The 15,698-nt window shown below is 40.5% G+C and overlaps 1 protein-coding gene and 1 long non-coding RNA gene across 7 annotated transcripts in view; one reads left to right on the forward strand and one right to left on the reverse strand.

The window, feature by feature from the left end:
• The window catches only part of LOC126248917 (uncharacterized), a 62,453-nt gene extending 55,747 nt beyond the window's left edge, over nucleotides 1–6,706 (reverse strand). The window contains exons 1-2 of one of the 2 annotated variants that reach the window (XR_007545557.1): nucleotides 6,514–6,706; nucleotides 6,310–6,405 (exon numbers count right to left, since the gene is read on the reverse strand). This is a non-coding gene — a long non-coding RNA (uncharacterized LOC126248917). Of the gene's footprint in view, nucleotides 1–6,309; nucleotides 6,406–6,496 lie in introns of both variants that reach the window. The other variant, XR_007545556.1, reaches the window with a different exon arrangement.
• LOC126248916 (formin-binding protein 1-like) overlaps nucleotides 6,667–15,698 on the forward strand; it is a 379,078-nt gene continuing 370,046 nt past the window's right edge. For 3 of the 5 annotated variants that reach the window (XM_049950407.1, XM_049950406.1, XM_049950405.1), the window contains exon 1: nucleotides 6,667–6,886. In XM_049950407.1, the coding sequence (XP_049806364.1) occupies nucleotides 6,863–6,886 (24 nt within the window). In that variant the 5' untranslated portion in view covers nucleotides 6,667–6,862. The remainder of the gene's footprint in view (nucleotides 6,887–15,698) is intronic. The other 2 variants (XM_049950404.1, XM_049950409.1) reach the window with 1 other exon arrangement.

Consider the following 15,698-nt stretch of genomic DNA (forward strand, 5'->3'; position numbering starts at 1 on the left):
CCATTTCACAGCACTGCCAGTGACACCATAATATCCTAATTTACTTAATAGAATGCTGTGATTCACACAGTCAAAGGCTTTTGACAGGTCACAGAAAATGGCAGTTGCCTCTAATTTATTTCTAATGGAACTTAAGATAGAGCTCCACTTGCATGAGCACTCTTTAACTTTGTTGATATATTATCATAACCACTAGAATACTTAAGTCTTAAGGATTTTATTATGTATACTACTTCTTTGGGAAATGTGAGTGCCATTTCCATTTTACTGAAGCTATTTGTAAAGATTAATCTCAGAGACTTAATTGCACTGTTTACCGAACCTGATAACCCCAAGCTGTCAGTAACAGAAATAAAAGTACTTGTTTAACAGGCTTTCAACACTACACGCACTTGTTACCAATGTCTCACTTATTTTAGAGCTATCTGTTCCTCATCCTTTTTGGCCCTACTTGTCTCTGTCTTCACTATATCCCGTATAGTTTTTATTTTGTTGCCTCGTGTAATTACCTTTTCTCATAATAAAGCTGCTTAGACTTCTGGATTACTTGCTTCAATATTTTGCAGAATTCTTTGTAATGCATTACAACGTTAACAATAGAGCTGTTCCTGGATAGTAGATACAGTCTCCCTTTTGTCCCACGATATATTTATTCATTGTGTAAACCATGGTTTATTTTTAGACTTCTGTTTGATTTGAGTTACCTTTAGGGGAAAACAATCTTCAAAAGAGGAAGGAAGTAACTGTATTAATGAATGCTTTGTATTTTCCATTTGAGTCAGAAGGACTGTAAACACCTATCCAGTTCATGTCTTTGAGCAATCTCCTAAACTTCTCAATTTTTGACTGATTTATTACCCTCCTGTACAGAGATTGAATAGATTTTTTTATCCAGACTAGTTGCAACGTTTAACAAAAGATGCTGCATGTCATGTTCAGATAGCCCATTTACTATTGGTTTTGAGGTATGACTTTTTTCCTAGATCTGTCTGCAAAGATATTATCAATAGCAGTCTCAGAACATTTACATGTCCCAGTTGCAAAGTTCACAATAGGAATTAAATTGAATGACAGTGTTACTGGTTGCAATAATTGTTCGCTGACAGAGCTTTTCAATAAATCCACATTAAAATCACCAGCAACCACTATTTCTCTATTTTTTACTGTGAAGTGGGACAACAGAGATTCCAGATTTTTTATTAATAGGTTAAATTTTTCGGAAGGTGCTGTGTTTATACTTACTATTAAAAAGGACTTATTAAGAAATATTACTTCTGTTGCAGAAGCTTATGAGTGATGCTCTGAGCAAAATTTATTAATATCAGTATTCTTGAACTCAAAACAGTTTCTGACAAATGTGGCAACTCCTTTCTCAATATTTTCTCTACAGAAGAAAGAAGCTAACTTGAATCATGTAACATTTACCATATCTATACCAGTTGTCACATCATGTTCAGAGGGGCACATTATATCAACTGATTTGCTCAACTCTAATTCTTCAACACTAATAAGCAACTCATTAAACTTAGCCCTTAGTCCTTGGATATACTGATGCAATAAGGATAACTGATTTTGTGCACTGGCTGAATTACAACTGGATGAACCTAATTTTTCCATCAATTTTTGAATATCTCCAGTTTCAACCAGAGGCTGTCTGCATGAATTGTTTACATTAAAATTTGCTTTCTGGCTGCCTGTTTCTTCAATTTGAATGTAATTTTAAGCCTGTCTCTGAACATCTTTGTTTTTGTACCCTCCCTACCCCCCACCCCAAAAACTGCTCTTCTGTCACTTGTAACCACTGGTACTTTACCACTTGTGATAGTGCCGCCGCCGCCCCCCCCCCCCCCCCCCCAACCTTCTTGAGTTATTTGCTATCAGCCCAGACAGTTTTCCCTTCCCTTTCATAGTGAGGTAAAGGCCATGCCTAGTATAGTCCAACCTACTGATAGAGCCAACAGGAACCACACAGATATGAGACCCCATACCTGATCCCAGCAGCTGTTCCATCTCTAAATTAACTCTCCTAACAGAAGAGTTTTAAAGAGGGCAGTCATGGTGCCTCAGAACAGATATAAGCCCAACACCAGTGTGTCTTGTTGCCAAAGCTATTTTTACCAGATCTCCCTCAATTGAATAATTAGGACGCCTGTATATGCTGTTGCCTGCCCCGCCCACTATTACCACGATGTCTTCCTTTGTGAAGTCTTTGCAAAGTGAACCTGCAGCCTCTATTACCTGATCCAGACTTGCACTAAGTTTAAAAAAAAAAAAAAAAAACTTGTGATCCTAGTTCATCCTGCAACAGTTGGCCAACACTTCTAACATGGGAACTACCTAACAAAAAAACTTTTTTCTTCTTCACAACTTTTTCTGACTTCTTACTTCTCAAACACTTTCTACTCCTACATCTACTTGTGGCTCATCAGTTTACAACTGTGACAACAGATTGAACCTGTTTTTCAGAGAAAGTCCTATCCCCATTTTTTTCTATAAACTCTCTTTTCCCTTCTCCCTCTTAACCTTTCCAGATCTTGTTTTGCCTTATCAAGTTCTGTCTGAAGGGCAGCAATCTTGCCCTACTCTTCCACTATCTTCCTATCTCTACAGCAAATCCTACACAACCAATGAGCCTTGTTTATTCATCCACTTCCCATGCCACTACAGTCAGCCACATGAAAGAAACTGCAACAACCCTCACACCACATTGTGGAAGTAAATCCTACACAAATGATACACTTCTCACTCATGTCAAACAAATTTTAGCTTTAGTCTAAATTAAACAAGAATAATTTCCTAGACTACTCAGTTAATATTCAAAACTTCCACATAAATAGAAATGATTATATCTGTATTGTTTACATGACAAAACAAAAGTAAACAAAGAACTGAACCTATACTGTATGAACGTTTCACTAATTTCCAAACTTAACAAAGTTACAGACTTAGTGCAAGGATGACCAGTTCGGTGGTAACAGTCAGCAAAGCAGTAGATATGGTGACAAACTCAGCAGTCCACTAGGCAGCCACCTAAGGTTCGACAGCAACCTCAGACTAATCTTCAGAAGGCCAGACAGCATCCATTTGGTCTGGAGCCAGACTGCTACTTCTCAAATATATACTAACGCTAATAAAGTTGGTTTCTTGTAAAGCAAGGTAGCATTTTAGCTGGACAAAGTCAGCTGCATCCCTGGTGCCCCTCCTGTCTTGGGCATAGTTTTATTTACTTCATGTGTTGTGATCAGTTTGTAGCTTCCTCCTGGAGTTTCTTCTGCTGTGCTAACAGAGCTCTCTGGTTATTCGAGGCCAACCCACATGAATATGGTGCATTGGGACAACATTCCAAGCAGCTGCAGCAGTGCACAAGCTAAATTAAAATTTCACTTATACTAAGAACCTCCTCCAGCATGAGTTTGCAATTTCAGGTATAATAAACTAGTATCATGATTTAGACAATTATCAAATTACTAAGGAGTAAGACTGCAATGATTTTGGTAAGTTATTGTGCTCTGTGGCTCCTTCATTAAGACTGTACACTGTGGCTGAAGTCATACTTGCCCATATACACTATGTGATCAAAACATACGTGTTTCATATTAGGTGCATTGTGCTGTCACCTACTGCCAGGTACTCCACATCAGCGACCTAAATAGTCATTAGACATCATGAGAGAGCAGAATGGATGCACCGTGGAACTCAGACTTTGAATGCAGTCAGGTGATTGGGTGTCACTTGTGTCACACATCTGTACACGAGATTTCCACACTCCTAAACATCCCTAGGTCTACTGTTTCTGATGTGATAGTGAAGTGGAAACATGAAGGGACACATACAACACAAAAGCTTACAGGCCAACCTCATCTGTTGACTGACAGAGACCACCGACAGTTGAAGAGGGTCATAATGTGTAATAGGCAGACCTCTATCCAGACCATCACACAGGAATTCCAAACTACACCAGGATCCACTGCAAGTGTTATGACAGTTAGGCAGGAGGTGAGACAACTTGGATTTCATGGTCAATCAGCTGCTCATAAGCCACACATCACACCGGTAAATGCCAAATGATGCCTCGTTTGGTGTAAGGAGCGTAAATATTGGATGATTGAACAGTGGAAAAATATTGTGTGGAGTGATGAATCGCAGAACACAATGTGGCGATCCAATGGCAGGGTTGGGTATGGCAAATGCCTGGTGAACATCATCTGCCAATGTGTGAAGTGCCAACAGTAAAATTCAGATGCAGTGGTGTTATGGTGTGGTCATGTTTTGCATAGAGGGGGCTTGCACCCCTTGTTGTTTTGCATGGCACTATCACAGCACAGGCCTACACTGATGTTTTAAGCACCTTCTGGCTTCCCACTGTTGAAGAGCAATTGGGGGTGGCAATTGCATCTTTCAACACGATCGATCACTTGTTCCTAATGCACGGCCTGTGGCGGAGTGGTTACACGACAATAACATCCCTGTAATGGACTGGCCTGCACAGAGTCCTGACCTGAATCCTATAGAACACCTTTGGGATGTTTTGGAACACCGAATTCGTGCGAGGCTTCACCGAACCGTCAATACCTCTCCTCAGTGCACCACTCCGTGAAGAATGGGCTGCCATTCCCCAAGAAACTGTCCAGCAACTGACTGAATGTATGCCTGTGAGAGTGGAAGCTGTCATCAAGGCTAAGGGTGGGCCAACACCATACTGAATTCCAGCATTGCCAATGGAAGGTGCCACGAACTTGTAAGGCAGTTTCAGCCATGTGTCTGGATACTTTTTATCACATAGTGTACCGTATATCACAATTTGGCACACTTAAATATACAGTGGTGAGAAGCCTACACATGCAAAAGGTGTGATGCTTCACAAAACTGTGGGGTAACTTCGTTACGGTCTTCAAGGAGACATTTTAAAGGATACAAAGAGTACCCACTTCAACTCACAAACTGTTACATGTATCACATTTTGAGTTTCAGAATGGACTCTGACTGATTAAGTAGGTACTGCTGGAAAGCTGTTAACATTGGCCATCTTCATAACCAAACAAAAACAGTACATTTTGTTTCCAATAGCATATTGACATCCACATTTTGCAGATCCATGCAAGTTCTTTACACTGTAATGTAGCAGTTCACATGCAAATATCTAAGGGAATTGCTGCAGCATGGTAGTGTGTATCAAGCAGTCACACACACCATATTTCTTTTCACCATCTTCATTATCAAATACCAGTGATTTTGGATAGAAATTAAAATCTCTCTTTAATGCAGATGGTTCAAACACTGTTTTTAGTATTAAGTATAAAATACTAGACAGTTAAGTACCATTTCACAGCTTAAAAAACAATATGACATACTGTATTATTGGATATATTTTTAGTTTATAACATGCAATCAATTCCGTTTTTACTTCTAAACAAACCAGGAATGACTTCAAAATTAAAAATGTCATGTTGAGAATATTACATTTTCATGGTTAGCAATGGTGGGTAAGCTCACAGATGGGGCAGTATTCATAGTTTTCTACTGTTTCTCGGGCATACAGTCCAAGCATAAAGATGAGTGATATACAATATAAAATTCCATTTTCAGCTGCACTACTGGAATATCTTTTTGCTCCTAAATTGTGCAAGTGACAAATGAATTTTAATTTGAAAAGCTATACACCACAGCTGCTGAAAAAATCACCAGTTACCAATAAAATTAACATTAATGAACCAGAAATAAACCTGTGCTCAACGAACTAAAAATTTGTCCACTGACTAGATCTGGTGTGTAACATAAAAATGTATACTATTGCAACTAATAAGAAAATATGACACAAGTCAGTTATAAATCTCTCTTTAGCTGTTTGCCACAAATTGTAAATTGTTATTTTCTGTTTTCTTCCAAAATAAGTTATCTTATTTTTTACCCTACGAATTGAAAACTCTCATAAAAGTACATTTCTGCTGTCAAAATGGATATTTCTTATGTATTTGATTACTTCTTCTCGCTGAGATCTTAACTCTGCAAAGTGGATTAAGAAACTGGAACACAATCTGTGCTACATCTGATTCCATGTACATTCATCCCAACTACACAGGAGGGATGGGACGTATGTTATGGAGATTGTTTCTATTCCTAGTATGCCATATGTATCAGTGGGAATACTAAAATTTGATTATTGTGGGGGTGGGGCGAGGGTTAGTTTAGTAATCTCTCTCCATAAAAATTATCTTTCTCCATGCACACACAACAGATCCCACGAAAAGTGGGCGAATTTAGTGCTATGGTATATATTGCATTCATCGTACCGACGTATTAGTTTCTTACCAGTGACTGCCGAGCAGTTTTCGCAAGCTTATACCTGCGACTTGTGTGTACCGTACTTAATTTTAATGACTACGGTAAAATACGGTAGAAACTTGGCTGTAAAAAAGAAAAGTAGAGGATTCCATTAGGCTACAGCGCCACACGAATATTGATAGCAACATTAATTATAAAATGTTTTCCTATTGACCTATGTGCAGCATTTACCACTTCTTGTCACAAACCAGCAGCCGGCTTCTGTGCTCACTGCTCAATACGCTATCGTCTATCGACGACCTCCGTCCGTACTCTCCTGCCATCTACTGTCGATAGGTGGAACTCGTTCGAGGAATTGCTGTAAGATGGTGCTTTTGTGCGAAAGCAACTCCCAAAGCTGAGCTACGGGCAGTCTGTAGCAGACACTCGTGGAGAGTAGTGATAATGGAGTGAAGAAATGCAGCCATGTTGTCGTTTATTGCGTCTTCGTAGTGGTTATGTGCATTATTTATCAGTGTGTGTGAGCTAAGAAGAGTGGTGCTGTAGTACTTTATCTTCTATAGGGATTTGTGTCACTAAAATGAGTTGGGGAACGGAACTATGGGTAAGCCTTATACTTAGAAAAACGAAGAAAATGCACGGTATATGTTTGAGCCAAATACAAAATATCTGCAGTATATGTTTTATTTAGAAGTATTATTGTAATGTATCATGTCTTATTTATGGTATCAGTCACAGTGATCGATTTTCTTCATGTGATGTACCTCGCAACTGTGGTAACATTACAGGGCGTATGACTTTTTTTTTTCCCCCTCCTCTTCATCGCTTACCTGTCAAGTGGAACTAACTTTTATGGTACTCGGCAGCATCAGTGTCGTGGATTTATCTGCATTCTGACATACAAAACGAAAACCACGAACTCCTGTGGAATATTCGTGTGATTAACGATTAGTTGTTTATTATTAAATTTGACATTATTATTGTGACGCAGGTATTTGTTTTGCTTACTATCTGTGTGTTCTATAACTTTAAAAAAAATGAAGGAAGCTTCCTTTCTAGTTTCAGCATTTTCAGTTTTCATTCAAAATCTAGCGATAGGTAGTTACGTCCATGAATAATTTGTCACTTCAACGGTGTGGAACCGGCGTGATAGAAAGACAGTATGCATTTGTTTATGTCGTGACGCTTGTTGCTATTGCTATAGTTACGTGCAGATTGCCGTGAATTTTCGCATACGAACCTAGCGACTGGTAGCAAAATATTTTAAATTCGACAGGTTTGTTTATATTAGTGAACAGTAATCTTATAAATCGAAAAGTAATTACAATATTTCACTACTTAATATACCATTACAAGGCATGTGTCTTAAGAAACGCCAGTTACGAAAAAAAGGACGGTAAAATGTGTACCAACATACCGCTGCTCAAATAATAAATGCTTGCGCTCACGTTAATTTACCATATTTACCCCATGATCCGTCGTTCTGGAAAGAAACTAAATTGATCGTTTTTAATCATATGTATCCACTCGAACAAATGTTGCTACGTACTGTTTACGCCTTGTCAGTAGACGACGCTTGTGAACACAAGCATGAATTCGTGTCAGGTGTAGCTTCCACTAGTCGAGAAAGCAGATTTGTTGTTAGAATGCCACCAGCTTTGCACTTTTTTCGGAACTGTAACTCGAAGCATTCACTACATTACAGGTCCCAAGTTTTTAATTTTTTATTGTAAATGTGTATGATGTTAAGTATGAAGTGAATTAAGCACTAAGCAAACAAACCCAAACAGTTCCACGCCTAAATGTTGTTATATGGATCATTGCCCGGCGTTTCACAAACGCCTGACATTTGTGTAAACTGCAACAGGCCTCGGCGTCGTGATAAATGCCCCCTGATGTAGATAGCAAGTATACAGTTGATCTACATTGGGTATACGTTTTTCGTTAGCCAGCTGAGTGACGCCCTTGGACGCGCAGAAGTTCGTTCCTACCGGTTTCTTTTACAGTTGTTAGAAACACCGTTGATGCAGTACATACGTCACATACCATGTAGCTCGTGTCTCACGAAATCCAGACAGCTGGTTTGGCGTAATGCTGTGGTCCACAGCAATAAGTTATATATATAATTTTACAGCGACAGAATGTGACTATAAACGATAGACAAATTTCGAATGTAACAGTTCTAAGTTTTGACATGAAAGAAGCTATGGATATTTTACAGAGAAATTTCCTTGGTGTGCCTTTTTTTCAGCAGAGTCGTGCGCAAAAACGCAGCACAGAGTGGCTTTTTATGATTCTTTCTAATTTTACAGCAAATTTGACTTTTTTCTGCAGAATATGCGTGCAGACACAGAGTGCTGGTTAATGACCCACAGCTGGTAGGTCATCCTGTACGAAGCGTTATTACACTGAAGAAATTTGTGATCACATCGGAATTACTGTCAGGCAATGACCAGAAGTGATTTAGGTTACCCAAGAAAAGTAATGATGGTAACCATCCCGTACCGAATGAATCATCTAGATATCGTTAACGCACACTGTTGTTAATCAAATCAGCATTTCGTTGGTCACTCTGTTGTGTAGGCCTATATAAGTTAAGCCAGTAACAACTAGCCCAATATTTTTAATGTACCTAAAGAAAAAAATAGTTAAAACTTCGAACACATGTAGAATCAGTCTGCTTAGGAAGAAATATTGACACATATAAATACGACAGCTGTATAGGTTTGTAAAGGATTTTTCCCATCGGATTTCCATGTCGAAGTGTGTTTGACAGTTGCTTCAGACTGGCGTTGGGGTACTGTATTGATATCGAGAATTCCATATAATCCCAGTACGCGTAACAAAGTTACATTCAGTACACTGGTAATTGATGAAACAATCAGTTTCCAGGCAAGTTAGTTCTCGAGGCTCTATAGGCCTACTAGAGGGGACTAATGCAGTCCTCAAGTAAGGGTAGACTTATTTGTATGAATATAGTGTTATTGTGTCATCTGGCCATCTTCGAGTGACTTTATTGCCGTAGACTCAAACAATGTTATTGTTGTATCAAGCAAGAAATCAATGTTTTTATTGTGTTATTACTTTGACATTAAACGATGGACGCCAACTCCGGGGAATGGAAGATGTCTTTGGTTTCGCGAATTAGCGTGTCAGTTAGACGCCAGATGCAGCTGCAGACTAGATGATAAATCTCATAACACGGGGTATCCTCAACAATATCTCTTGTATCTATGCCATATCTAGTTTCCGTTTTGCGACGAATCGAGAGTATAAAATCACCCAGAGAGATGCACGGAGATTCTCAACAATTGTGCAGGCGGTGGCGAAGGAGCGCACTTCGTATTCCCATTCGGTCCATCATAGTTTAGATTTCGTGCTTTTCTTACATCGATTCAGGCGATTTTTCCTTCAACGAGCGAATAAACGATTTCCTTCTCAATACGAGGTAGTGCACCATTTCTAATGACTTCAACCAGATGTTAAACTCTTTATGCTCCTTCATAGGCCTATATCTTTCCGAGAAACCTACATGATTACTTTATGATCTTGTTAAAATGGAATCAAATTATCGTCACAATCTGGACTAAAATATGGATAGAATAGGGTGAAAAAATAATTGTGCATCAGGTGTACCAAGATGAACGTTTAGGAGGTTGGACACTGTTGTATTTCAATGTTCTTATATTTTAGCACAGATTGTAAGAAATCGGATGATGCTAACGGCTGAAACTAGTTATTTGTGAAGTGGACAAAATTAAAATATTCGTAATATAGAGTGAACATTGATAGAAATTGTTTTTATTCTTTAAGAAATCCGACTACACTATTTGTAACTTAGGGAGAGAGATTTCCAGGCTGTGGGTGCTCCCGATTGTTACAGGGCATCCGACTCCGGAAACAGGCCGCTGGGATTATTCTCAGGCTGCAGGTATAGCTTGGCGAAAGCGGACGTGAGGCAAACGTGCAACGAATACTGATTACAGAGTTTCGTCAGTAAATCGTGCCGACGGACAGGGAAAGAAGAGCTGTTTTGTGGCGACTGGAGATGGTGGTCGTGAGCCGTAGATTGCCCCGACGATGTACAGTTCTGGCAGGCGCCCCCTTCGCGGCTGCGTGGACTGTGAAGTGTTTCGACGAGTGGAAGGCGTCGTGTGGAGGGACGGGGGAAGCTGGGGGTAATCCACGCTGCCAGGTGCCCAGCGAGCAGCTGCTGGGTGTGGCATATCTCTGAAGTATGTCTGGCGCGTGGTCTCTCTCTCTCTCTCTCTCTCTCTCTCTCTCTCTCAATTTATTCAGTTTTTATTTTTTCTATCACCGCCACTGATGTGAGGAAATAATAGTTCCTGAGGCTTCATCCAAGTTTTAGATATCTTCTGCCACTCTGCACGAAACTAGGTGCGTAACGATGAGATGTTGGACTTGTGAATTATAATAATTATTTTGGCTCGTATTCCAGCCTGAGTTTTTCTCGGCATTCTCAAACTTGTCTGCAAATTTGGCATCGTCCTTTAACATTACAATGTGCTACCCTTTAATCCCTAGATCAGCCTTCTCTATCCCTACCCCACATCCTCGATCCACTCTTGAGAGAAACTGGACGTAGTCTCAAACGATCTTATTGTTGACGCGAAAGTACGTCGCAAAAGGAGAGACAAAGCTGAAAACGTGTTCGCTCTGACTCTTGAAAGTAAATTTGCAGTAAGATGACTTTCACCAGCTTTGTCAACCTGCTCTCAAGCTCATCGGATTGCAACATCACTATGCACATCATCATTTCGAGTAAATAGGCTCCGCATCAATCCCGCAGGCTTCTCTTCTCGCGAAGTTCGCTAAAATGTTTCTCAGTACGACACTATTTCCACCTGCCGGTAATGATGTGCTGACGCATCGTTGTCCAGCCGGTAGATGTTGAAGATGTACAGTAATAAATTTTTACGAGAAATCTCATATTGAAGACGTTACTAGGGTATTTTTTCCGTCCTGTTAATTTCATAGTCGATTTTCGGGAAATAAATGAACATGCATCCAGTGTGTTCTGTTCTTCCGGAATTGGCTTAAGTCACCAGAATGTTCTGGAAATGTTCTTATAATATTGACTGGCGGTATGTTGTAAAAGATATTGATTTTTAGAAACTCGCTACCTCTTGGCTTCGAGGAGTTGACTGGTTAACCACAAATCTTGTTGGCTTCATTACCAGATTTATGAATAGTGCTGTTTACAGCTAGTCTTCAAACTTACAAGTGACGTGAAACTTACGGGCTGTGTTGATTACCTTGCTGACCTGGCGAAAAGGTTCTATGGTTCATATTAGAACTTCTGGTTGGAAAGCTGCCTCGAATAAGTATTTAATATGTTGTTTTACCGGCCTCATTTATAAAAAAATCCTATAAAACACATCACACTAAAGAGAAAATCTGCCATAACGTTATTATTGTTTAATTTCAAGTACAGGCGTATAGCTAGTGTCCATTGCTGAGGGAAACTGGAATGCCCATTTTTTAACCGTTTACGTCCCCACTTGGGTTCGCCGTCTTGAGTTATCGGCCGTTTTAGCAAATGACGCGCGGGCTGTCGAACGTGTTTCTTTTTATCCGCCAAAGCAATATAGCTAAGGCCATTTAATTTTTAGTTTCGGACTTCCTTCTGTATGGTGTTTTTTTAGCCCTTCTACACGTGCCTGTTTTTAGCTGTCTTCTCTTATGTTAATTGGGACTGACGTACAGTCGTTTTTTAACCCTTCTCTGTCTTCTTGTTCTATAGTTTTGACTTGGGCGCTTATGACCTCAGATTTATTTATTTATTTTGTGCCCTAAGGCAAAACAAAATCAAACCAAACCAGCGCTCATATACATGAAGCTGTACAGAAAAACTAAATTAAGGGAATTTTTACGAGCCAGACTCAGATGAGACTTAGTGGTAACCTATCGTGCATACGTAGCCGGCGAAACATGTGGACATACATTACCATCGAAATATTCCGCGCACCCACTTTCCTTTGTGACCCGTTTTAAAAACTGGTCCAAAGTATGTCTTCTGCTGTGTGCTGTTTCCTTCTTTTCGGTGATGCCCTGTGTGACATCTAATTTCGTTGTTAAAATTTCTTATCGCAGGTTGCCACTATCCAAGAGTTTACATCATCAAATTCAAATGTTTGCGATAATAAAATGATTTAAAAGTTTTACTAATGTTAGAGATAAAAATTTTATGGAGCGTGTTCATAATAATTTTTCCTCGAAGGAAAATATGACGATGTATCTTGTTAGTTTTAGCGATGATACGTAGTTACTAGGGCTTAAATTCTTCGTAAAGTACATTGTGCACTATTTACGAGAAGAAAAGGTATCGGAAACGCTTGTTTTGGTAGATGAAACTGTCATTTTCTTCTTATAACGTTTTAAAGTTCTCAATAGCGGGAGAACTATCACATTTTCGTTTATACCCGTAAATACGTATATACAATCTGATATTAACATCGATGGACGCCTTAAGCGACATTTCAAATGGAAAGCAAAGAACATGAACCGAAATATAGTTATGTACTGGAATTGAATCTGGACCCACAGCAAGTTGTCAATGTATCACGTTGCTTAATTCTCTAGGTTATGAAATTTACCAAACTCTTTGCTCCCACTGTTGAACTAGGTACTTGTGACTACGCAAGCATATTGCTGTATGGCATGCATTGCATTATTGCGCATGAAATTCAGTTGCTCGGTGGAGGGTGGAAATTTTTTAACTAAACCTCCCTCGAATGCTGCACCATACAACTTTAACGTTTTTCTCTGACACTGACAAGCAAGTTGGGCGTTTTTCTGTATGCTACATTGCGGTTAGCACTGTAGCCCACCGTGTTGGTAAAAGTAGACCGATGTTTCAGGTTTTTGTCTTCACAGATTCAACAGTCCAAATATCAGTCTCGGGTGCTTCCAGGATACGGGGTCAGTCAATACTCCGTTGCCGGCACAGTTTTGCAGGCGATCTCTTATTATAGGCGATTCTCGGTATGTTTGCTTGAATGGTTGACTATACGGAACAGCTCTTCTTCCTCTTGCTATTATTATTCTAATGGTTTGGGTTGTCTTAACTAACCAAATGATAAAGTACTGTTCTATTAAAGCGTCTAAATGCACCCGAAAGAAAATCTATACCTGTTAGTCATGTGAAATGAGTGTCTGTGGGTGCTAAACTTTTTCCGTCAATGAACATTTACATACGCTTAGTAGAATCCCTTAAGGAAGGAAGTGGTAAAGTTCCTGGCTAAATCCATTCATGTTACTCATCCTATACTTCGTAGCGAGACGTTAAACCTTAAATAAAAGAAGTAAAGTAAGGACTGAAATCCCTGGAAGATTAATGACAACAGCCTGAACTAGTGCAGTGCAACGCGAGAAATGTACGAGGGCAGTTCAATAAGTAATGCAACACATTTTTTTCTGAAACAGGGGTTGTTTTATTCAGCATTGAAATACACCAGGTTATTCCCCAATCTTTTAGCTACACAACACTGTTTTTCAACGTAATCTCCATTCAATGCTACGGCCTTACGCCACCTTGAAATGAGGGCCAATCCACTGGTCGATGTCGGAGCCAACGTCGTACTGCATCAATAACTTCATCATCCGCGTAGTGCCTCCCACGGATTGCGTCCTTCATTGGGCCAAACATATGGAAATCCGAAGGTGCGAGATCGGGGCTGTAGGGTGCATGAGGAAGAACAGTCCACTGAAGTTTTGTGAGCTCCTCTCGGGTGCGAAGACTTGTGTGAGGTCTTGCGTTGTCATGAAGAAGGAGAAGTTCGTTCAGATTTTTGTGCCTACGAACACGCTGAAGTCGTTTCTTCAATTTCTGAAGAGTAGCACAATACACTTCAGAGTTGATCGTTTGACCATGGGGAAGGACATCGAACAGAATAACCCCCTCAGCGTCCCAGAAGACTGTAACCTTGACTTTACCGGCTGAGGGTATGGCTTTAAACTTTTTCTTGGTAGGGGAGTGGGTGTGGCGCCACTCCATTGATTGCCGTTTTGTTTCAGGTTCGAAGTGATGAACCCATGTTTCATCGCCTGTAACAATCTTTGACAAGAAATTGTCACCCTCAGCCACATGACGAGCAAGCAATTCCGCACAGATGGTTCTCCTTTGCTCTTTATGGTGTTCGGTTAGACAACGAGGGACCCAGCGGGAACAAACCTTTGAATATCCCAACTGGTGAACAATTGTGACAGCACTACCAACAGAGATGTCAAGTTGAGCACTGAGTTGTTTGATGGTGATCCGTCGATCATCTCGAACGAGTGTGTTCGCACGCTCCGCCATTGCAGGAGTCACAGCTGTGCACGGCCGGCCCGTACGCGGGAGATCAGACAGTCTTGCTTGACCTTGCGGCGATGATGACACACGCTTTGCCCAACGACTCACCGTGCTTTTGTCCACTGCCAGATCACCGTAGACATTCTGCAAGCGCCTATGAATATCTGAGATGCTCTGGTTTTCCGCCAAAAGAAACTCGATCACTGCCAGTTGTTTGCAACGCACATCCGTTACAGACGCCATTTTAACAGCTCCGTACAGCGCTGCCACCTGTCGGAAGTCAATGAAACTATACGAGACGAAGCGGGAATGTTTGAAAATATTCCACAAGAAATTTCCGGTTTTTTCAACCAAAATTGGCCGAGAAAAAAAATGTGTTGCATTACTTATTGAACTGCCCTCGTAAGATAGCCATACTCCAAGCGACCCCATGCACCGGATTGGTGGCTGTTGATCAGGTACGTTGGTCAGCCTGGGTGTGATTTTTAGGGTGTTGCCTGCACATTTGTAGGAGAAAACCGGTCATAATTTCCTATCCATGCCTTAGAAACCCAACGTAAGCCGTTGGAACACACGAAACAGAGTTAACATTTAAAGACACATTGCGTGGCCATAATGTAGGTGGTGGAATGTTGTTTGGCATCAGGAACAGGATCTTTACACCCAGACAGCAGGCTCACGATGGGCAAAGACTCATCAGGCAGGAACTCTGCAGTGAAATGGGATAACCGCTTGGAGAAGGCCGAGGAGACAGAGATATATTGGATTGGTATCTTAGTACACAACATTGGTAAATATTGCGCAGCACCCAGAATGAATGACATCCAAACTAGGAGGTTGTATAGATCGGTGTGCTAATAGCAAGTGATTGCTGAGCAGTGGCATACACAGAGGCTCAGTAGTACTGTCTCGCGAGACTAGGCGTAGTGGTTAGGTCAGCACAAGACTCGCATTATGAGGGACGATGGTGCAAATCCCCGTCTTGTCATCCAAATTCTGATTTTCTGAGGTTTTTCTAAATCACTTAAAACCGATACCCTTTCCTGCCCGAGCTTGTGCTCTTCTCTAAATAGCCTCGTCGTTGACGGGACGTAAAACCCTA

The sequence above is a fragment of the Schistocerca nitens genome, chromosome 3 (assembly GCF_023898315.1).
Source record: "Schistocerca nitens isolate TAMUIC-IGC-003100 chromosome 3, iqSchNite1.1, whole genome shotgun sequence".
Taxonomy (NCBI): Eukaryota; Metazoa; Arthropoda; class Insecta; order Orthoptera; family Acrididae; genus Schistocerca; species Schistocerca nitens.